This window comes from Pipistrellus kuhlii, unplaced genomic scaffold (assembly GCF_014108245.1).
Source record: "Pipistrellus kuhlii isolate mPipKuh1 unplaced genomic scaffold, mPipKuh1.p scaffold_m20_p_143, whole genome shotgun sequence".
Lineage (NCBI taxonomy): Eukaryota > Metazoa > Chordata > Mammalia > Chiroptera > Vespertilionidae > Pipistrellus > Pipistrellus kuhlii.
In genome coordinates, this window is record NW_023425453.1 from 1,565 (window position 1) to 23,967 (window position 22,403).

The 22,403-nt window shown below is 59.0% G+C and overlaps 1 protein-coding gene across 2 annotated transcripts in view; it reads left to right on the forward strand.

The window, feature by feature from the left end:
• Nucleotides 1–419: 419 nt before the first annotated feature.
• Nucleotides 420–22,403, forward strand: part of ARNT2 (aryl hydrocarbon receptor nuclear translocator 2) — a 48,324-nt gene continuing 26,340 nt past the window's right edge. Inside the window, exons 1-4 of one of the 2 annotated variants that reach the window (XM_045581611.1) lie at nucleotides 420–571; nucleotides 2,097–2,144; nucleotides 4,248–4,461; nucleotides 8,230–8,443. In XM_045581611.1, coding sequence (XP_045437567.1) covers nucleotides 459–571; nucleotides 2,097–2,144; nucleotides 4,248–4,461; nucleotides 8,230–8,443 — 589 coding nt within the window. In that variant the 5' untranslated portion in view covers nucleotides 420–458. The remainder of the gene's footprint in view (nucleotides 572–2,096; nucleotides 2,145–4,247; nucleotides 4,462–8,229; nucleotides 8,444–22,403) is intronic. The other variant, XM_045581612.1, reaches the window with a different exon arrangement.

Here is a 22,403-nt window from a genome sequence, read left to right on the forward strand (position 1 = left end):
TTTCAGTTCGCAGACCGATGCTCTATCCACTGAGCCAAACAAGTTTCGGCTATATTCCCCACCCCCACCCCCCAAATATTTGTATTGATTTCAGAGAGGAAGGAAGAGGGAGAGAGAGAAACATCCATGATGAGAGGGAATCATGGATCGGCTGCCTCCTGCACGCCCCCCACTGGGGTTGGAGCCCACAACCCGGGCCTGTGAGCCTTGACTGGGAATCAAACCCGGGACCCTTCTGTCTGCTGGCCGATGCTCTACCCACTGAGCAACACCAGCCAGGGCTAAAGGATCATCATAATCAAAGGCTAATTAATAGACGTATGGCTGTCATGCTGTGATGCTAATGCTCTGCTGCTGTAAGGACCGATCAGCAGGGACCTGAGGCTGAGCCCCCTGAGGCCCCCCTCTTGCTCTCCTGGCACTGACAGGGCGTCTTGTCTCTTCGCTGCTTTGCAGAGATGGCCTCGGACCTGCCGGGATCGGTGACGCTGCCAGTGGCGCCCATGGCGGCCGCCGGGCAGGTGCGGATGGCGGGGACCGTGCCCGCGCGCGGAGGGAAGCGGCGATCCGGGTAAGCACCCCCTCTTCCCCCCCCCTGCCCCCCGAGTCCGGGCACCCGGCTCCCTGCATGCTGGCTCACCTGTGAGCTGTCCACTCCTCTCCCTCCCACCCCGTCACCCTGGGCTCCAGCCGCTCGGCAGCAGGAGTCTTTGCTGGCTGGCTCCGTGGCTGAGCCTTGACCTCCGAACTGGGAGGTCCCGGGTTCGATTCCCGGTTAGGACACAGGCCCGGGTGGCGGGCTCCATCCCCAGTGGGGGGCGTGCAGGAGGCAGCCAGTCCATGATTTTCTCTCATCGTGGATGTTTCTCTCTCTCCCTGTCTCATCTTTTCTCTGAAAAGCATCCACGGAGTGGCCAGGTGACGATGATCTCTGAACTGCATGATCATCTGGCCACTCCGTGTCTATCCTGTAGAATAAAAGGCTAACAGGCAAGCCGAAACCGGTTTGGCTCAAAGGATAGAGCAGCTACCTGCAGACTGAAGGGTCCTGGGTCCGATTCCTGGTCAAGGGCATGGACCTTGGTTGCGGGCACATCCCCAGTAGGAGGCTGTGGAGGAGGCGGCTGGTCGATGATTCTCTCTCATCGATGCTTCTAAACTCTCTGTCCCTCTCTCTTCCTCTCTGTAAAAAAAAAAAAATCAACAATATATATATATTTTTTAAAAAAAGGCTAATATGCAAATTGTCCCCTCAACCAGGAGTTCAGCCAGCAGGCAGGCTGGCCAACTGCAGGGCCACTTTATTTCATTTTATGTTTTTAAAAAATATTTCTCATTGATTTCCGTGAGGAAGAAAGAGGGAGAGAGAGAAACATCTATGATGAGAGAGAATCATGGATCGGCTGCCTCCTGCACGCCCCCCACTGCGGATGGAGCCCTGTGCCCTTGACCGGAATCGAACCCGGGACCCTTTGGCCTGCAGGCCGGCGCCCTCTCCACTGAGCCACGCCGGCCAGGGAGAGCTCAAAGGCATTTTAAAGGTAACTCTGCCTCCCACACCCGCCTGAGCTTTGGCCCCAGTGCTGGCCCTCAGATCCTTTTAGGAGTTTTGAGAATTCCATCCCCCCCCCCAACCCTGAAATGTGAGTGACAGTTCCCGGGATGGACACCAGGTGGCGCTGCGGCTCCACGGCTGGGCTGTGCGGGACCCAGTGGTGACTGGCAGCCAGGCTGGGAGAGGGCCCTGCCTTGCGTGACCTTTCGTTTGACCTTTTCTTGTCTGGAACCTGTGTGAGGGTCAGGGAGAGAGCCCGGTTCTCCACCCGTGACCTGGCTCTCCCGTGACCTTGCGCACATGTGAACATGCTCACCCATGACTCTGGGAACCCATGACCTTGCTCACCTGTGACCATGGGCACCCGTGACCTTGTGCCCATGTGACCTTGCTCGCCTGTGACCTTGCTCGCCTGTGACCTTGCTCACCTTGACCTTGCTCACCTTTGACCTTGCTCACATTGACCTTGCTCACCATGACCTGGCTCACCCGTGACCTTGCACACATTGACCTTGCTCTCCCGTGACCTCTGGCCTTTCAGGATGGACTTTGACGACGAGGACGGCGAGGGCCCCAGCAAGTTCTCCAGGTGAGTGTCCGCGGCCGCCAGCCCCCGGGCGCCGGACCGAACCGGCCTCCTTAGACACGTGTGTCGTCAGAGCGGGCGGGGCGGGGGGAGGGGCGTCCGCGGAGAGAGGGCCTGGGCCCCGCCTCCTGTGCGCCCGACCCCGGCCCCGGCCCCCGACCCCTGACCCCCGACCCTGACCCCTGACCCCCGACCCCGACCCCTGACCCCGACCCCGACCCCGAGGGAGCCTCTGCCCCTGGCTGACCCCCGACACCGACCCCGACCCCGAGGGAGCCTCTGCCCCTGGCTGACCCCCGACCCCGACCCCGACCCGAGGGAGCCTCTGCCCCTGGCTGACCCCCGACCCCGACCCCGAGGGAGCCTCTGCCCCTGGCTGACCCCCGACCCCGACCCCGACCCCGAGGGAGCCTCTGCCCCTGGCTGACCCCTGACCCCTGACCTCAACCCCGAGGGAGCCTCTGCCCCTGGCTGGCCCCTGACCCCTGACCCTGACCCCGATGGAGCCTCTGCCCCTGGCTGACCCCGACCCCGACCCCGACCCTGACCCCGAGGGAGCCTCTGCCCCTGGCTGGCCCCCACGTGCCCCCATCCCAGGGCCCCGACAGGAAGTGGGCAGCAGCCGCCCCGTCCCCACCCGGACGCTCAGTGACACACCAGCCCCTCTGGGGGCTTTTTTTTTTTTCTTTTCTTTTTTTAAAATATATTTTATTGATTTTGTACAGAGAGGAAGGGAGAAGGATAGAGAGCTAGAAACATCGATGAGAGAGAGTCATCGATCAGCTGCCTCTTGCACACCCCCCAATGGGGATGTGCCCGCAACCAAGGTACATGCCCTTGACCGGAATCGAACCTGGGACCCTTCAGTCCCCAAGCCGATGCTCTATCCACTGAGCCAAACCGGTCTTGGCTCTGGGGGCTTTTCTGAAGCAGGGACTGTCCACGTTCAAGGGGTTTTTCTGTTGTTAACACTCCCCTGAAGATTCTAATTTTTATTTTTTTATTATTATTTTAAAAATATATTTTATTGATTTTTTACAGAGAGGAAGAGAGAGGGATAGAGTTAGAAACCTGGATGAGAGAATCATCCATCGGCTGCCTCCTGCACACCCCCTACTGGGGATGTGCCCGCAACCAAGGTCCATGCCCTTGACCGGAATCGAACCTGGGACCCTTCCATCTGCAGACCGACGCTCTATCCACTGAGCCACACCGGTTTCGGGGAATTTTTTATTTTTTTAAATTGATTTCAGAGAGGACAGGAGAGAGAGAGATCCATGGTGGGAGAGAATCATGGATCAGCTGCCTCCTACATGCCTCACAATGGGGATCAAGCCCGCCCACAATCGCGTGTGCCCTGACCGGGAATCGAACCCGTGACCTCCGGGTTCCTAGGTCGATGCTAAGCCCCTGAGCCACACCGGCTGCGGGGACAGTGTCTGAATGCTTCAAGCTCCTGTAAAGTCCCTAGGTTCGTGGCCACATGACAGGATTTCAGGGTATTTAGATGAGCCTCCTGTTGCCTGGCAACCCTTCCCCCCAGGGACCCCCACAAAGCTCGCTGGGGCATCGGGGACCTGTGCCCCCCAAAAGCCCCTACAAAGCTCTCGGGCGTCGAGGAGCTACTGTGCCCAGTGAGTGTTCAGGGACCATCTCCGCTGCCCGGTCCCTCCGCAGTGTCTCCTGTTGCCTGGCAACCACGTCAGGTCTGAAGCTTCTCCCTCCCTCCTGTTGCCTGGCAACTACGCCAGGTCTGATACTTCTTACTCCCTCCTATTGCCTGGCAACCACGCGAGGTCTGAAGCTTCTCCCTCCCTCCTGTTGCCTGGCAACCGCCCAGGTCTGATGCTTCTCCCTCCCTCCTGTTGCCTAGCAACCATGCCAGGTCTGATGCTTCTCCCTCCATCCTGTTGCCTGGCAACTGCGCCCCATCTGAAGCTTTTCCCTTCATCCTGTTGCCTGGCAACCGCACCAGGTCTGATGCTTCTCCCTCCTGTTGCCTGGCAACCGCGCCAGGTCTGATGCTTCTCCCCCCTGTTGCCTGGCAACCGCGCCCGGTCTGACGCTTCTCTCTCCCCCGCCCCGCGCCTGCTTCCTGCTGGGAAGAGAGAACCACAGTGAGATCGAGCGGCGGCGGCGGAACAAGATGACGCAGTACATCACGGAGCTGTCGGACATGGTGCCCACCTGCAGCGCGCTGGCTCGCAAGCCGGACAAGCTGACCATCCTGCGCATGGCCGTGTCCCACATGAAGTCCATGCGCGGCACCGGCAACAAGTCCACCGACGGCGCCTACAAGCCCTCCTTCCTCACCGAGCAGGTGGCCGCCTGCGGGTCCCGGGCTGGGCTCCCTCCGTCCTCGCTCTGCACCCGGACAGTCCCTTCAGGGGCCGGGGGTCCAGCTGGGGTCCTCTGCAGGGCTCCTCTGGGCCTTTTTATTTATTTATCTAAATATATATTTTATTGATTTTTTTTACAGAGAGGAAGGGAGAGGGATAGAGAGTAAGAAACATCAATGAGAGAGAGTCATCGATCAGCTGCCTCCTGCACGCCCCCTACTGGGGATGTGCCCACAACCAAGGTCCATGCCCTTGACCGGGAATCGAACCCGGGACCCTTCAGTCCGCAGGCTGATGCTCTATCCACTGAGCCACACCGATTTCAGCTCCTCTGGGCCTTTAAAAAAATAAAAAATTATACGGATGTCAGAGAGAGAGAGAGAGGAAGAGAGAGAGAGAAACGTCCACGATGAGAGAGCATCATGGATCGGCTGCCTCCTGCACGCCCCCCCACTGGGGATGGATCCCGCAACCCCTTCCTGTGGCCTTGACCGGAATCGAACCCGGGACCCTTCAGTCTGCAGGCTGACGCTCTACCCACTGAGCCACACCGGCCGGGGTCAGAGGCAGTTCAGAATCCCGTGCAGGCGGGGCCCGTGGTCCTGGGCGCTGGCCCGGGAGACGGGAATGGAGAGGAGGAGAGGGGAGGGGGGCGTCTGAGCGTGAGGCTCTGTCCCCGAGACCTTCCCACGGGCGGCAGCAGGCGGGCTGGGCCGGGTGCCTGGATGGTGGGTGAGCCCAGCCCCCCCCCCCCGCCGTGGCAGTGGGAAGTCTCCTTTCCCAGGCGCCCCGGGCGCCTCCCCCGTCCTTCCTGGCGGGGGTGCCCGCAGCTGGGAATGAAGATGCTGACCCCATCCTGTGGGTTCTGTCGGCGTCCGGGACGGACCCGGTAACCATCTCCTCCCAAGCCCGCTTCCGCCCGGGGCACCCAGGCGGGGGTGTGGGAGTCCGGCCCCGTCACGGGCCCAGGCACCCTCAGGAAGCCCCTCAGGCCCCTGCCCAGCTGAGCCACGGGTTCCAGTCCCTGGGGACCGACGCTGGGCAGCGGGCCCTGCATCTGAGGTGGAGAGAGTCCTACACAAGGTGTGGTCTCGGTCCGGCTGGTGTTGTTCGATGATTGAGGGTCGACCTAGGAGCCAGGAGGCCACGGTTCGATTCCCAGTCAAGGGCACAGGCCCGGGTTGCGGGCTCCATCCCGGCTGATCCAGGATGCGCTCTCTCTCTCTCTAAAAAAATGTATTTTATTGATTTTTTTACAGAGAGAAAGGGAGAGGGATAGAGAGCTAGAACCATCGACGAGAGAGAAACGTCGATCAGCTGCCTTCTGCACACCCCCTATTGGGGATGTGCCCGCAACCAAGGTACACGCCCTTTCCCGGAATCGAACCCGGGACCTTTCGGTCCGCAGGCCGACGCTCTATCCACTGAGCCACACCGGTTTCGGCTACACAAGATGATCTTGGCCCGGCCGTCGAGGCTCAGTGGTTGAGTGTTGATCTAGGAAGCAGGAGGTCAGGGTTCAGTTCCAGGTCAAGGGCACAGGCCCGGGTGGCGGGCTCCATCCACAGTGGGGGGCGTGCAGGAGGCATCTGATCTGTGATGCTCTCTCATCATGGACGTTCCTCTCTCTCCCCCTCCCTCCCTTCCTCTCTGCAATCAATCTATACGAATCATCGAGGAACAGGCAAATTATCCAGGACACAGTAACAGTAACAACCATGCAGCAGGCCCTGGGGGGGGAGGTGTTGGCAGTTGGGGGCGACCAGGCTGATTGGGGGGGACAGTTAGGGGTGATCAGGCAGGCAGGCAGGCAGGTGAGCAGTTAGGAGCCAGTGGTTCCGGATTGTGAGAGGGATGTCCGGCTGCAGGTTTACACTCTATCCCCAGGATTGGGCCTACACCAGCAGTCGGATATCCCTGAGGGGTCCCCCCCCCCATGCATGAATTTTGTGCACCGGGCCTCTAGTACAAATATATTTTTATTTTTATTTTTTAAAAAATATATTTTTATTGATTTTGTACAGTGAGGAAGGGAGAGAGATAGAGAGTCAGAAACATCGATGAGAGAGAGTCATCGATCAGCTGCCTCCTGCACACCTCCTACTGGGGATGTGCCCGCAACTCAGGTCCATGCCCTTGACCGGGAATCGAACCCGGGACCCTTCAGTCCGCAGGCCGACACTCTATCCATTGATAGGCCAAACCGGTTTCGGCCAATATTTTTAAGATATATTTTCTTGATTTCTCACAGAGAGAAAGGGAGAGGGATAGAGAGCTAGAACCATCGATGAGAGAGAAACGTCGATCAGCTGCCTCCTGCACACCTCCTACTGGGGATGTGCCCGCAACTCAGGTCCATGCCCTTGACCGGAATCGAACCCGGGACCCTTCCGTCCAGCAGGCCGACGCTCTGCCCACTGAGCCACACCGGTTTCGGCAAAAACAAAAAACACCACAAAACAAACCCAAAATGAATTCTTTAAAAAATTATCGAAGTTTCAAAAAACTAGGTGGATATCACAAAATTCTGAGAAGATGCTGGAGGTTGCCAGTAAGAAAACCAAATTGGCCAGGCAGGCACGGCTCCGCGGTTGGGCATCGACCACTGTGAACCAGGGCAGAGGTTGGCAATCCGTGGCTCCCGAGGAGGGCGGCTCTTCCACAGAACACCACGGCCTGGGCGAGTCTGTGTTGAAGACGTGGCGTTAGGAGAAGTTTAAGTTTAAAGAACGTGGCTCTCCAGAGAAAGTTCCGTCGTTGTGCTGTGGATATTTGGCTCTGTGGACGAATGAGTTTGCCGACCACTGGCCTACCTAACCTCCTCTTTTTTAAGTCAGTTTTCAAAAATAAGATGAAGGACGCCTTGAGGATCTGGGAGTGAAACTTTGGGTTTTTAGGATGGGATTAGGCAGAAACGGCACTCGGGGGAAACCATGGTAAGGATGGAGGGAGCCATGGCTGGGTGGCTCAGTGGATAGAGCATCAGCCTGCAGACTGAAGGGCTCCTGGATTCCATTCCAATCAGGGCACAGGCCTGGGTTGTGGGCTCAGTCTCCAGTAGGGGGCGTGCAGGAGGCAGCCGATCCATGATTCCCTCTCATCATGGATGTTTCTCTCTCTCTCTCTCTCTCTCTCTCTCTCTCTCTCCCCCCCTCTCCCTTCCTCTCTGACATCCATACGGATGCATGAAAAAGAAAGAAAAGAGCTGAAACCGGTGTGGCTCAGTGGATAGAGCATCGGCTTGGGGACTGAAAGGTCCCAGGTTCGATTCTGGTCGAGGGCATGTTCCTTGGTTGTGGGCACATCCCCGGTGGGGGGTGTGCAGGAGGCAGCTGGTCGATGTTTATCTCTCATCGATGTTTCTGACTCTCTATCCCTCTCCCTTCCTCTCTGTACAAAATCAATAAAATAGCTGGGACCGGTTTGGCTCAGCGGATAGAGCGTCGGCCTGCGGACTGAGAGGTCCCGGGTTCGATTCCGGGCAAGGGCATGGACCTTGGTTGCGGGCACATCCCCGGTGGGGGGTGTGCAAGAGGCAGCTGATGGATGACTGTCTCTCATCGATGTTTCTAACTCTCTATTCCTCTCTCTTCCCTCTCTGTGAACAATCAATAAAATATATTTAAAAAAAAAGAAGAAGAAGAAGAAAGAAAGAAAGAAAAGGGAAAAACGGAGTTGGGGCGGGTGGGGCGGGGTGGGGCGGGACGTGGGGCCTGCTCTCCCCTGACCGGGCGCCCCCGATCCCCCAGGAGCTGAAGCACCTCATCCTGGAGGCGGCCGACGGGTTCCTGTTCGTGGTGGCAGCGGAGACGGGCCGGGTGATCTACGTGTCGGACTCGGTGACGCCGGTGCTGAACCAGCCGCAGTCCGAGTGGTTCGGCAGCACCCTGTACGAGCAGGCGCACCCCGACGACGTGGAGAAGCTGCGGGAGCAGCTGTGCACCTCGGAGAACTCCATGACCGGTGGGTGGGCCCCCCCCCCCGACCCCGTCCGCGGCTCCCCCGGCCCCCGTCCCCCCGCGGGACCCCGGGACCCTCCACTCCGGCTCCTTTCAGGAATCGGCCCATGGCCGGAACCGGGTGGCTCAGTGGATGGAGCGTCGGCCTGCGGACGGAGGGGTCCCGGGTTCGATTCCGGTCAGGGGCATGGACGTTGGTTGCGGGCACATCCCCGGTGGGGGGCGTGCAGGAGGCAGCTGGTCGATGTTTCTCTCTCATCGATGTTTCTAGCTCTCTGTCCCTCTCTCTTCCTCTCTGTGAAAAATCAATAAAATATATATCTTTTAAAAATACTAAAAAAGAGCCAAAACCGGTGTGGCTCAGTGGATAGAGCGTCAGCTACGGACTGAAGGGTCCCGGGTTCGATTCCGGTCAAGGGCATGGACCTTAGTTGCGGGCACATCCCCAGTGGGGGGTGTGCAGGAGGCAGCTGATCGATGTTTCTCTCTCATCGATGTTTCTAGCTCTCTGTCCCTCTCCCTTCTCTGTAAAAAAAAAAAAAAAAAAATCAATAACATATATATTTTTAAAAAATACTAAAAAGAGCCAAAACCGGGGTGGCTCAGTGGATAGAGCGTCAGCTACGGACTGAAGGGTCCCGGGTTCGATTCCGGTCAGGGGCATGGACGTTGGTTGGGGGCACATCCCCGGTGGGGGGCGTGCAGGAGGCAGCTGATCGATGTTTCTCTCTCATCGACAGAAGGAATTTCTAGCTCTGGGCTTAAATGCTTCCACAGGGCTCGGCCAGTGTGGCTCAGTGGTTGCGCATCGACCTATGAACCAGGAGGTTACGATTCGGTTCCCAGTCCGGGCACAGGCCCGGGTTGCAGGGTCCATCCCCAGTAGGGGGCGTGCAGGAGGCAGCCGATTTCGGAAGAAATTTCTAGCTCTCTATTCCTCTTCCTTCCTCTCTGTGGAAAATCTATAATACATATATATTTATTTTTAAAGAAAGAAACGCTTACGAAGCTTCAGGGGAGAGGCAACTGGGGAAGGGGTGTGTGTGGGGGTGTGTATTGGACTGGCTTGTGCGCGTGGATCCTAGCGTGTTGCAAACATTTTCACTCATTTAAAAAATATATATATTTTATTGATTTTTTACAGAGAGGAAGGGAGAGGGACAGAGAGCTAGAAACATCGATGAGAGAGAAACACTGACCAGCTGCCTCCTGCACACCCCCCACTGGGGATGTGCCCGCAACCAAGGTCCATGCCCTCGACCGGAATCGAACCCGGGACCCTTCAGTCCTCAGGCTGATGCTCTGTCCACTGAGCCACACTGGTCTCGGCCTCACTCATGTTTAATTAGAGGCACGGTGCATGAATTCGTGCACCTGTGTGGGGTCCCTCGGCCTGGCCTGTGGGATGGGGCCGAAACCGGTTCTCCGATATCCCCCCTCCCCCCCCGAGGGGTCCCGGATGGCGAGAGGGTGCAGGCCAGGCCGAGGGACCCCACCGGTGCAGGATCGGGGCCGGGGAGGGAGGCAGGAGGCTGGCCAGCCGGAGAGGGACCGCGGGAGGGCTCCAGGGCGTGTCTGGCTCATCTCGCTCAGTCCCGATCAGCTGGAGCCCAGCAGCAAGCTAACCTACGGGTCAGAGTGTCTGCCCTCTGGTGGTCAGTGTGTGTCATAGCGACTGGGCGACCGGTTGCCTGCCTGCCCCCCGGTGGCCAGTGCACGTCATAGCGACTGGGCGACCGGTTGCCTGCCTGCCCCCCGGTGGTCAGTGCACGTCATAGCGAGCGGTTGAGCGGCCTTAGCATCTGTCTCATTAGCATGTTGCGCTTTGATTGGTTGGATGGACGACCGGGCACTCTGCACATTAGGCTTTTACTATACAGGACGGATCACGCTCTCCTCCCTCGTTCTTTGCCTGCAATCAGAGGCGGGTGCCACCAGGAGGCGCTGTGGCTGCGGGCTCCGTAGTGAGGTGTGCGCCCCCCGTGCGTGACTGTGCGTGATCCCCTGTGCGTGACTGTGCGTGACTGTGCGTGACCGTGCGTGACCGTGCGTGACTGTGCGTGACTGTGCGTGACTGTGCGTGACCGTGCGTGACTGTGCGTGTGGACGCCCAAGCCTCAGGCGCCGGAGAGGAAGGTCGCCGTTGGGGCCCGTAAGCAGATGTTTTTGTTGGTGCCGGAGACTCGCCGGGCTCGGACCCGAGACCCTCGGTCCGCGGGCCGGCGCGCCACCCACTGGGCCACCCCAGCCAGGGCCTTTAAAATAAATGCGCGAATCCACGAGGCAGACGAGAGGCGCCCTGGGCTGCCCCGGGGAAGGTCATGGCCGAGGGCGTGGGACGGGGAGGGAGCGAGGGGAAGCCGGCTCCCCAGGAGCTGCTGGCTCGCGCCCCGCGGGCCGCACCGGCCACAGGATGTGGGTTCCGGGGGCCGAGAGCTCAGCCCCGCGGCTCCCAGGGCCCGGCGGGCACTGCTGTCCGTGGGAGCTCCCCGTGTGTGTCTGTGTGTGTCCGTGTGTCTGTCCGTGTGTCTGTCCGTGTGTGTCCGTGTGTCTGTCCGTGGGAGCTTCCCGTGTGTGTCCGTGTGTCTGTCTGTGTGTCTGTCCGTGGGTCTGTCCGTGTGACTGTCCGTGTGTCTGTCCGTGTCTGTCCGTGTGTCTGTCTGTGGGAGCTCCCGTGTGTCTGTCCGTGTGTCTGTCCGTGTGTGTGTCCGTGTGTCTGTCCGTGGAGCTCCCGTGTGTCTGTCTGTGTGTCTGTCCGTGTGTGTGTCCGTGTGTCTGTCCGTGGGAGCTCCCCATGTGCCTGTCCGTGTGTCTGTCCGTGTGTCTGTCCGTGTGCCTGTCCGTGAGTCTGTCCGTGGGAGCTCCCCGTGTGTCTGTCCGTGTGTGTGTCCGTGTGTGTGTCCGTGTGTGTGTCCGTGTGTCTGTCCGTGTGTGTGTCCGTGTGTCTGTCCGTGTGTGTGTCCGTGTGTCTGTCCGTGTGTCTGTCTGTGTGTCTGTCCGTGTGTGTGTCCGTGTGTCTGTCCGTGGAGCTCCCGTGTGTCTGTCTGTGTGTCTGTCCGTGTGTGTGTCCGTGTGTCTGTCCGTGGAGCTCCCGTGTGTCTGTCTGTGTGTCTGTCCGTGTGTGTGTCCGTGTGTCTGTCCGTGGAGCTCCCGTGTGTCTGTCTGTGTGTGTCCATGTGTCTGTCCGTGGAGCTCCCGTGTGTCTGTCTGTGTGTCTGTCCGTGTGTGTGTCCGTGTGTCTGTCCGTGGAGCTCCCGTGTGTCTGTCTGTGTGTGTCCGTGTGTCTGTCCGTGTGTCTGTCCGTGGAGCTCCCGTGTGTCTGTCCGTGTGTGTGTCCGTGTGTGTGTCCGTGTGTGTCCGTGTGTCTGTCCGTGGAGCTCCCGTGTGTCTGTCTGTCTGTGTCCGTGTGTCTGTCCGTGTGTCTGTCTGTGGGAGCTCCCGTGTGTCTGCCCGTGTGTCTGTCTGTGTGTGTGTCCGTGTGTCCGTGTGTCTGTCCGTGTGCCTGTCCGTGTGTGTGCCCGTGTGTGTGTCCGTGTGTCTGTCCGTGGAGCTCCCGTGTGTCTGTCCGTGTGTGTCCGTGTGTCTGTCCGTGGAGCTCCCGTGTGCCTGGCAGCGGGAGGACAGCAGTGTCTGTGGGTGCCGTGGCGGCGGAGCCGGTGGGCGTGTGGACACGGACGTGGCCCGGGGCCTCGGGGGGAGGGAGGACGGCCGTCGCGGAGCCGGGGGCGTGGTGAGGCCGCCTCCCGGACGCGGACCGGGCTCCGTGACCAGCTGCCGCGTCATAAAGGCGTGTCCTCAGCTGAAACCGGTGCGGCTCAGTGGACAGCGCGTCGGCCTGCGGACGGCAGGGTCCCGGGTTCGATTCCGGTCGGGGGCATGGGCCTTGGTGGGGGCGTGCGGGAGGCAGCGGATGGGTGTCTCCATCTCATCGACGATGTCCCTCCCGGCCGCTCCGTGCCCACGGATGCAAACGAGCCCGCCATCTCTGTTGGGTTCATTTGCATGCGCACGCCTGATTGGCCGGAGTGGGCGTCGCGGGGGCGCGGTCGATTTGCATATTTCTCTTCTGTTCCGTGCGGACGAGGTGTCTGTCCTCGTGGCTCTCTGTGAGCGCTCGCTGGAGGCCCGGGGCTGTCGCTCAGCCTCCAGGCCGTCCTCCTTCTGAAGACGGGACTTTGCTTTCCAAGCACCAGCCCTGCCGCCCCCGCCCGCCCGGCCCCGCCTCGCTGTGCCCCGCCCCCTGGCGGCTGCCTGCTTTCCGTCTGTGGAACCGGGATCACGTGGGGCCTGTGTTCCTGAGCTGCAGGGCGTGGACACCGTCGGGATCATGGCCAAGGCCGGCTCTCCTCCTTCCTTTAAAAAGTAGATTTTTATTGATTTTTCACAGAGAGGAAGAGAGAGGGATAGAGAGTGAGAAACGTCGATGAGAGAGAATCGTCGGTCAGCTGCCTCCTGCACGCCCCCCACTGGAGATGTGCCTGCAACCAAGGCACATGCCCTTGACCGGAATCGAACCCGGGACCCAGCCCAGCCCGGACGGGGGGAGGGGGGGGGAGAACCGGGGGAGGGGGGAGCGGGGCTAGGCCGGTCCGAGGGCCCTGGCCAGAGGCCCTGGGTCACAGCCTGGGGCCGGGTCGTGGTCCGGTGGGTTGATCCAGGATTGTGGTCTGGGGTCATGGTCCGCGGTCACAGTTCGAGGTCATGGTTCAAGGTCATGGTTCGGGGTCATGGTCTGGGATCGTGGTCTGGGGTCATGGTCCAGGATTGTGGTCTGGGGTCATGGTCCGGGGTCACGGTCCAGGATTGTGGTCTGGGGTCATGGTCCAGGGTCACGGCTCAAGGTCATGGTTCAGGGTCATGGTCTGGGGTCATGGTCCAGGCAGAGGTGGCTGCACTTCCTCAGAGCGGCCACCAGGGGGCGGCCCAGCAGCTCTGCTCCCACCTGCCATCCCTCCTCCTTGCTGGAGAGGCCGAGATGGTGCGGGCACTTCCCGGTCGCCCCCCACCCCCCGGACTCGAACCCAGGACCCTTCAGTCTGCAGGCTGACGCTCGATCCACTGAGCCACGGCAAGATGGCCAATGTCCCTTCATGGAAACCGGGCTTGACATCATGGCTGGTCCCCGGGCGCGGGCTCCGGGCCGAGGCCAGGGGCGGGTGCCTCTCTCCCCGGCCCTCAGCTTCTCGCCGTATTAGGTCACTGAGCCCCGTGGTCCAAAGAGTAAAAATAGAAACGCTGATGCTTGTCTGAGTCAGCGCCATCGCGTCCTCCCTGGGTTTCTGTGGTCTGAGGCACAAATCCAGTGTGTAGGCCCGGCCGGCGTGGCTCAGGGCTGGAGCGTGGACCTGCGACCCAGGAGGACCCGGGTTCGAGTCCCGCTCAGGGCACAGGCCCGGGCGGCGGGCTCCATCCCCAGGGTGGGGCGTGCAGGAGGCGGCCGATCCAGGATTCTCTCTCCTCGCCGATCTTTCCCTCTCCCTCTCCCTCTCCTTTTCTCTCTGACATCAATACAAATATATCTTAGAAAGAAAAAAAGAAAAGCCGAAACCGGTGTGGCTCAGTGAATAATAGAGCATCGGCCTGCGGACTCAAGGGTCCTGGGTTCGATTCCGGTCAAGGGCACGGACCTTGGTTGCGGGCACATCCCCAGTGGGGGGGCGTGCAGGAGGCGGCCGATCTGTGATTCTCTCTCATCACTGGTGTTTCCCTCTCTCTCTCTCTCCCTTCCTCTCTGACATCAATAAAAATATATATATGTATATTTGAAAATGTTGCCCTGGCTGGTGTGGCTCAGTGGATAGAGCATCGGCCTGCGGACTGAAGGGTCCAAGGGCTCATGCCCAGGGTTGTGGGCTTGATCGCCCCCCGGGGTGGGGGGTGGGGGAGGCAGCCGATCCGTGACTCTCTTTCATCATGGATGTTTCTGTCTCTCTATCCCTCCCCCTTCCTCTCTGAAATCAATACAAATGTATATATATATTTTTTTTATTTTTTTATTTTTTTAAAATATATTTTATTGATTTTGTACAGAGAGGAAGGGAGAGAGATAGAGAGTTAGAAACATCGATGAGAGAGAGTCATCGATCAGTTGCCTCTTGCACACCCCCTACTGGGATGTGCCCGCAACCAAGGTACACGCCCTTGACCGGAATCGAACCCGGGACCTTTCAGTCCGCAGGCCGACGCTCTATCCACTGAGCTAAAGTGGTCCCGGCTATATATATATATATATATATATATATATATATATATATATATATATATATATATATATGTTTTTTTTTTTTTTAAATGTCCAGCCCTCTAGGTTTGGAGGGTGTGCAGCCTATGTACCTGAGAGTCTAGTTTTTCTTTTTTTTACGTCAGACTAGCGGCCCGGTGCATGAATTTGTGCACGGGTGGGGTCCCCCAGGGTGGCCTGCAGGGGTTGGGCTGAAATGGGATCGGGCTGAAGCCGGCTCTCCGACATCCCCCGAGGGCTCCCAGATTGTGAGAGGGCGCAGGCCAGGCTGAGGGACCCCACTGGTGCACAATGGAGCCAGGCAGGGACTGTGGGAGGGCTCCAGGGCGTGTCCGGCCCGTCTCACTCCGTCCCAATTTGGCTGGACCCCCCAGCAGCAAGCTAACCTACTGGTCAGAGCATCTGCCCCCTGGTGGTCAGTGCAGGTCATAGCAACTGGTCGACCGGTTGACTGTCTTCCCTCGGGTGGTCAGTGCACGTCACAGGGAGCAGGTGAGCAGCCTTAGCGTGTCATTAGCATATCACTCTTTGATTGGTTGTTCAGTTGTTCTGCCGTTTGGTTGATTTGCATATTAGCCTTTTATTATGTAGGACCAGGTCCCCGGTGCACGAAATGCATGCGCTTTGGGGGGTGTCCCTCAGCCCAGCCTGCACCCTCTCCAATCTGGGACCCCCTTGAGGGGATGTCGGACAGCCCCGTCACGATCTGGGACTGCTGACTCCCAGCTGCTCCCCTGCCTGCCTGAAAGCCCCCTAACCACTCCCCTGCCAGCCTGATCGACGCCTAACTGCTCCCCTGCTGGCCCAATTGCCCCCAACTGCCCTCCCCTGCCAGCCTGGTTGCCACCAACTGTCCTCCCCTGCCAACCCAGTCACCCCCAACTGCCCTCCCCTGCCAGCCTGGTCACCCCCAACTGCCCTCCCCTGCTGGTCTAGTCGCCCCAAACTGCCCTCCCCTGCCGGCCTGGTCGCCCCTGACTACCCTCCCTTGCCGGCCGTCTTGTGCGAGGGTGTAAGGGCCAATTTGGACAGATAAAAGCTGAGTCCCTAACACAATGCAGAACGTTCGTGCTTCTTTAAAAAGAACACTGAAATGGGGTTTCCAGCTCCGTCTCTGAATTCTACAATGTGGTGGTGAAGCCCAAGTGTGTACACTGTTTATTTCTTTTATTTGAGAGAGAGAGAGAGAGAGAGAGAGAGAGGGAGAGAGATTGAGAGATTTATCCACACACTCACTGGCTGCTTCCTGGGTGTTCCCTGACTGGGGATCGAACTCACAACCTTGGGGTATGGGGACGACACGCCAACTCACCGAGCTCCCCTAGCCTGGCCGGTGTGGCTCAGTCATTGAGCATCGACCTAGGAGCCAGGAGGTGAGGGTTCGATTCCCGGTCAGGGCACAGGCCCAGTGTGGGGGTATACTGGAGGCAGCCGATCCATGATTCTCTCTCAGCGTTGATGTTTCTAGCTCTCCCTTTCTCTCTGAAATCAATAAAAACATACACGGAGCGGCCAGGTGAGGATGATGATCTCTGAACCTAATCATCTGGCCACTCGGTGTCTGTCCTATAGAATAAAAGGCTCATATGCACATGGTCCCCTCTCGACCAGGAGTTCGACCGGCAGGCAGACCGGCCAACCGCCCCTGTCCCCTCCTCCTGGCCAGGCTGGCCGGACCCCATCCATGCACGAATGCATGCACCGGGCCTCTAACACACACACACACAGACACACACACTGAGTGGCCAGATTATTAGGCGTTCAGGAACCATAACCATCTGGCCACTCACTGCATACCCTATAGAATAAAAGGCTCATATGCACATGGTCCCCTCGACCAGGAGCCTGCCCGGCAGGCAGGCCGGCCCACCGCCCATGTCCCCTCCTCCCTGGCCAGGCTGGCCGGACCCCACCCATGCATGAATTCGTGCACCGGGCCTCTTACGCAAATATATATATATACACATTAACCTGGTCGCTCAGTGTGTATTAAAAAAGCTGAGGCATAAAAGCAATCCTGGCCCTCCCGGGTGACCAGCCTCCAGGCTGGGAATGGCCGTCCGTATTACCGACACAAGAGCCCCCACCTCCTCCTGCTCAGGTCAGGAGAGCGATTCCAGCAAGTTCCCCACGAAACGGGGACAGGACGTGAGGCACGTCAGCCGCTCGCAGCTCCGGGCAGCCACGAGCCGGGGGAAACGTGATCGTTTCCCTCTTTGCAAAACACAGCTCCGATGCCTCCATCGGCCCTCCTCCTGTGGATGCTGGACGCAAACAGACAAAGACCCCCCCCTCTCTGCGTCCCCCCCCCACCCCCGCATCTGAAAGAGGCCACAGTCCCCGAAACAACCGGGTCACGCTGTTTGCAGGCAGCAGGAGCACCTTCCCAACATTTCCGAACGTCTCCACGTCGTCGTCGCTTCCTGCGGCTGCGATGGCGATCCGTTTCCGGAATATTCTCCCGTGGCCACGGGCCTGCTGGGGGCTGGCGTCGGCTAAAAATAGCCGGATTGTGAAAACCTCAGCAGGACCCGGGAGATTAAAATAGTTTCCTTTCGTTTCTCCAAACAAAAGAGAGAGAGAGAGAGACACACACACACACACACATACACACACACATTTCTTTCTCTTTAAAAATATATTTTATTGATTTTTTTTTTTTTTTTTTTTACAGAGAGGAAGGGAGAGGGAGAGAGAGCTAGAAACATCCATCAGCCGCCTCCTGCACGCCCCCCACTGGGGATGTGCCCGCAACCAAGGCCCATGCCCTTGCCCGGAATCGAACCCGGGACCCTTCAGTCCGCAGGCCGACGCTCTATCCACTGAGCCACACTGGCTAGGGTCTCACCACTGTTTTTTTTGTTTGTTTGTTTGTTTGGTTTTTTTGTTGCTTTGAATCCTCACCTGAGGATATTTTCCTCATTGATTTTTAAAAATATATATAATTGTCATGATTTCAGAAAGAGGAAGGGAGAGGGAGAGAGAGAAACATCCACGATGAGAGAGGATCATGGATCGGCTGCGTCCTGCACGCCCCCCACACTGTGGATGGAGCCCGCCACCCGGGCCTGTGCCCTGACCGGGAATCGAACCCTGGCCTCCTGGTTCCTAGGTCAACGCTCACCACTGAGCCACACCGGCTGGGTCTTACCGATTTCTAAAGAGAATAGAAGGTGTGTGTGTGTGTGCGCTGCCGAAACCAGTGTGGCTCAGTGGGTAGAGCGTCGGCCTGCGGACTGAAGGGTCCCGGGTTCGATTCCCGGTCAAGGGCATGGACCTTGGTTGTGGGCACGTCCCCAGTGGGGGGCGTGCAGGAGGCAGCGGATGGATGTTTCTCTCTCATCGATGTTTCTAACTCTTCGTTCCTCTCCCTTCCTCTCTTTAAAACAATCAATAAAATATATTAAAAGGAGTGTGTGTTGGGGAGTGGGGGGGGAGATAGAGAGAGAGAGAAACACATCGATGTGAGAGAGACATCCACGGCCCACCTCCCACCTACGCCCTGACGAGGGCCGGGGGGATCGAACCCGCCACCGAGGTTACGTGCCCTCGACTGGGAATGGAACCCGTGAGCCTCAAGGGTGCAGGCTGGCTGGCGCTCTAACCACTGGGCCACACCGGCCCAGGCTGCTGTTTGGATTCCTTTGAAGGGAAGGCACATCTGAAGACCACCACCCCGCCCCCCCCTCCCGCCCTGCCCCTGGGTTACCCCCCTCTCGGTCGGAAACAGGCGTCCGTGTGTTATTGCTGTGTACGCCCCTCCCGCGTCCCCTTTGTGTGTGTGTGTGTGTGTGTGTGTGTGTGTGTGTCCCCGTGACGGGTCTCCTGGCTCGGATCCCAGGAATGCGAGCCCCTGCTCATCGCGTCCCCCTCCTCGCTCCTGCCCGGTGATGGATGGCTGGGGTGATTTCTCTCCTCCGCGGCCTCAGGGTTTATTGCGGGCGGCGTCGAGTGTGCATCTAAGAGCCGTCTCTCCCCGCTGGCCCTCCACCTTCGCCCCCGCCTCTGAGATGCGCTGTCTGCCCCGCCGTGTCCCCCGGAGTGTGTGTGTGTGTGTGTGTGTGTGTGGGGGGGGGGGGGTTCTGAGCCCCAGGCCGCTGGCTTTTCACGGGAACGGAGTCTCTGCCCGCGCTGACCTCCCCTCCCTCGCCCTCTCATCCTTTCTGTGTATCGTTAGGCCTCGTGCACAGCCTGCACCCTCTCCAATCTGGGTCCCCTCGAGGGATGTCTGACTGCCCGGGTTGGCCCCATCCCACCAGGACATCCCCCTCACAATCCGGGACTGCTGGCTCCCAACTGCTCGCCTGCCTGCCTGCCTTCCTGATGGCCCCTAACCGCTTCTGCCTGCCAGTCTGACCACCCCTAACCACTCCCCTGCCAGCCTGATCACCCCTAACCACTCCCCTGCCAGCCTGATCACCCCTAACCACTCCCCTGCCAGCCTGATCACCCCTAACCACTCCCCTGCCGGCCTGATGGATGCCTAATTGCTCCCCTGCCAGCCTGTTTGCCCCCCAAATTCCCTCCTCTGCCAGTCTGGTCACCCCTAACTGCCCTCCCCTGCCGGCCTGGTCACCCCTAACTGCCCTCCCCTGCCGGCCTGGTCACCCCTAACTGCCCTCCCCTGCCGGCCTGGTCGCCCCTAACTGCCCTCCCCTGCCGGCCTGGTCGCCCCTAACTGCCCTCCCCTGCCGGCCTGGTCGCCCCTAACTGCCCTCCCCTGCCGGCCTGGTCGCCCCTAACTGCCCTCCCCTGCCGGCCTGGTCGCCCCTAACTGCCCTCCCCTGCCGGCCTGGTTGCCCCTAACTGCCCTCCCCTGCCGGCCTGGTCAACCCTAACTGCCCTCCCCTGCAGGCCTGGTCACCCCTAACTGCCCTCCCCTGCCGGCCTGGTCACCCCTAACTGCCCTCCCCTGCCAGCCTGATCACCCCCTAACCACTCCCCTGCCAGCCTGGTTGTTCCTAACTGCCCTCCCCTGCCAGCCTGATCACCCCCTAACCACTTCCCTGCCAGCCTGATGGATGCCTAACTGCCAGCCTGGTTGTTCCTAACTGCCCTCCCCTGAAGGCCTGGTCACCCCCAACTGCCCTCCCCTTCAGGCCTGGTTCCCTCTCACCTGCCCTCCCCTGCTGGCCATCTTGTGTCCACATGGGGGTAGCCATCTGATGTGTTGGAGTGATGGTCGATTTGCATATTACTCCCCCCCCCCCCCGATAGGATTATTACGAGAGCCTCGGTGCACAAAATCTGTGCGAGAGCAGCCTTCCTGCCGAAACCGGTGCGGCTCAGTGGGTAGAGCATCGGCCGGCGGACTGGAAGGTCCCGGGTTCGATTCCGGTCAAGGGCACATGGACCTTGGTTGCGGGCACATCCCCGGTGGGGGGTGTGCAGGAGGCGGCTGATCGATGATTCTCTCTCATTGATGTCTCTGACTCTCTATCCCTCTTCCTTTCTCTCTCTGTGAAAAATCAATAAGATATATTAAAAGGAAAGAGCTAGGCCTTCCTTCCCCCGGCTGCTGGCACCGATTTCCCAGGCTCCCCTCACAGCCCCAGCTTTGTCGGGAAGGATGTCCGGTCTAATTAGCATAGGACGCTTTTATCGTTATAGGTTTTACATACGCTGAGTCTCTGCACGCCCTCGCCTTCCCTTCCCTCACCTTTCCATCTTTTCTATTTATTATTATTATTATTTAAAAAAATATATTTTATTGATTTTTTTACAGAGAGGAAGAGAGAGGGAAAGAGAGCTAGAAACATCGATGAGAGAGAATCATCGACCAGCTGCCTCTTGCACACCCTCCACTGGGGATGTGCCCGCAACCAAGATCCATGCCCTTGGCTGTAATCGAACCCGGGACCCTTCCGTCCGCAGACCGACGCTCTATCCACTGAGCCACACCGGTTTCGGCTATTATTGTTATGATTATTTTTGTTGTTGTTCATCCGAGGATATTTTCCCCCGTGGGTTGTTAGAGCGGGAGGGAGAGGGAGAGACGGAGAGAAACATCGATGGGAGAGAGACACATCGATGGCTGCCTCCTGCACGCACCCCGTCCGTCCAGCGCCAAGGGAACCTGCAGCCGAGGTCCGTGCCCTCGACCGGAATCGAACCCGGGGCCCTTCAGTTCTGGGGGCCGATGCTCTATCCACTGAGCCACACTGGCTGAGGCTAATTTTTTAAAAATATTTTTTTAAATTGATTTCAGAGAGGAAGGGAGAGGGAGACGGAGATGAGGAGAGAGAATCGCGGACCGGCTGCCTCCTGGACGCCCCCCACTGGGGATGGAGCCCGCCACCCGGGCCTGTGCCCTGACCGGGAATCGAACCCTGACCCCCTGGTTCATAGGATGACGCTCAACCACGGAGCCACGCAGGCCGGGCTCCCTCTGTATTCCTGATCCTTCAAGCCCCTTCTTTTTAAAAATATATATTTTATTGATTTTTCACAGAGAGGAAGGGAGAGGGAGAGAGAGTCGGAAACATCAATGAGAGAGAAACATCCATCAACTGCCTCCTGCACCAGGGATGTGCCCGCAACCAAGTTCCATGCCCTTGACCGGAATCGAACCCGGGACCCTTCCGTCCGCAGCCTGACGCCAGTCTATCCACTGAGCCACACCGGTTTCGGCTACTTTTTCAAAGTTTTGATCCTCTTGTTACGTTGGCAGGCGAGGGCGGCGAGGGCAGGCATGGCCTCAGCTTGCCTTCTCGAACCCCGTGTCCGCCCGGAGGGACAGACGGTCGGACGGGGCTGGAAGCGGGGGGAGGCTAACCAGTCATCCCTCGGGGCCCACATTGCTGGCATTCCTGGAGCTTGATTCCTGCAGAGGAATGTATGTATGTCTTTAAATCACACCCCGGGGCATTCTAAACAGGACGGGGGTTTGTGCTGGTGTCTGCAGATTAGACAGCCGAAGAGGTGCCGGCCGCGGGGGGACCAGGGGGGGCGGCTTCTTAATGAACAGCAGACACGGGGTGCTCGCATGACTGTGTGTCATGCCTGGAATGTGAGTGCGGGTGTGTGTGTGCGTGTGTGTGTGTGTGTGTGTGACTGGGGGGGCTCGGCGGTCTGGCCGGGAGGGCGGCCGCGGCCTGTCCCCCGTGTTGGGGTTCTGTGCCCCCCTGGCTTCCTCCCCACACACCCCCAGCCCTTTATTTTAAAAATATGTAGTTTTTATTGATTTTTTTTTTTTTTTACAGAGAGGAAGGGAGAGGGATAGAGAGTCAGAAACATCGATGAGAGAGAGAAACATCCATCAGCTGCCTCCTGCACGCCCCCCACTGGGGATGTGCCCGCAACCAAGGTACATACATGCCCTTGACCGGAATCGAACCCGGGACCCCTCAGTCCGCAGGCCGACGCTCTATCCACTGAGCCACACCCGTCTCCACCCCCCGCCCCCCCCCCCCCTTTTTTTTTTTTTTTTTTTTGTTAATCCTCCATTGAGGATATTTTCCCGTTGATTTTTAGAGAGAGTGGGAGGGAGAGGGAGAGGCAGAGAGGAACATGGATGGGAGAGAGACACATCGATGGGCTGCCTCCTGCATGCGCTCCGTCCAACCAGGACCCGGGCCGGGGAGGAGCCTGCCACCGAGGTACGTGCTCCTGACCGGAATCGAACCCGGGACCCTTCGGTCCGCAGGTTGGTGCTCTAACCACCAGGCCACACGGGCCAGGGCTCACCTGCCCGTCCTGGCCTTGTCATCGCCCCAGTCTGTGC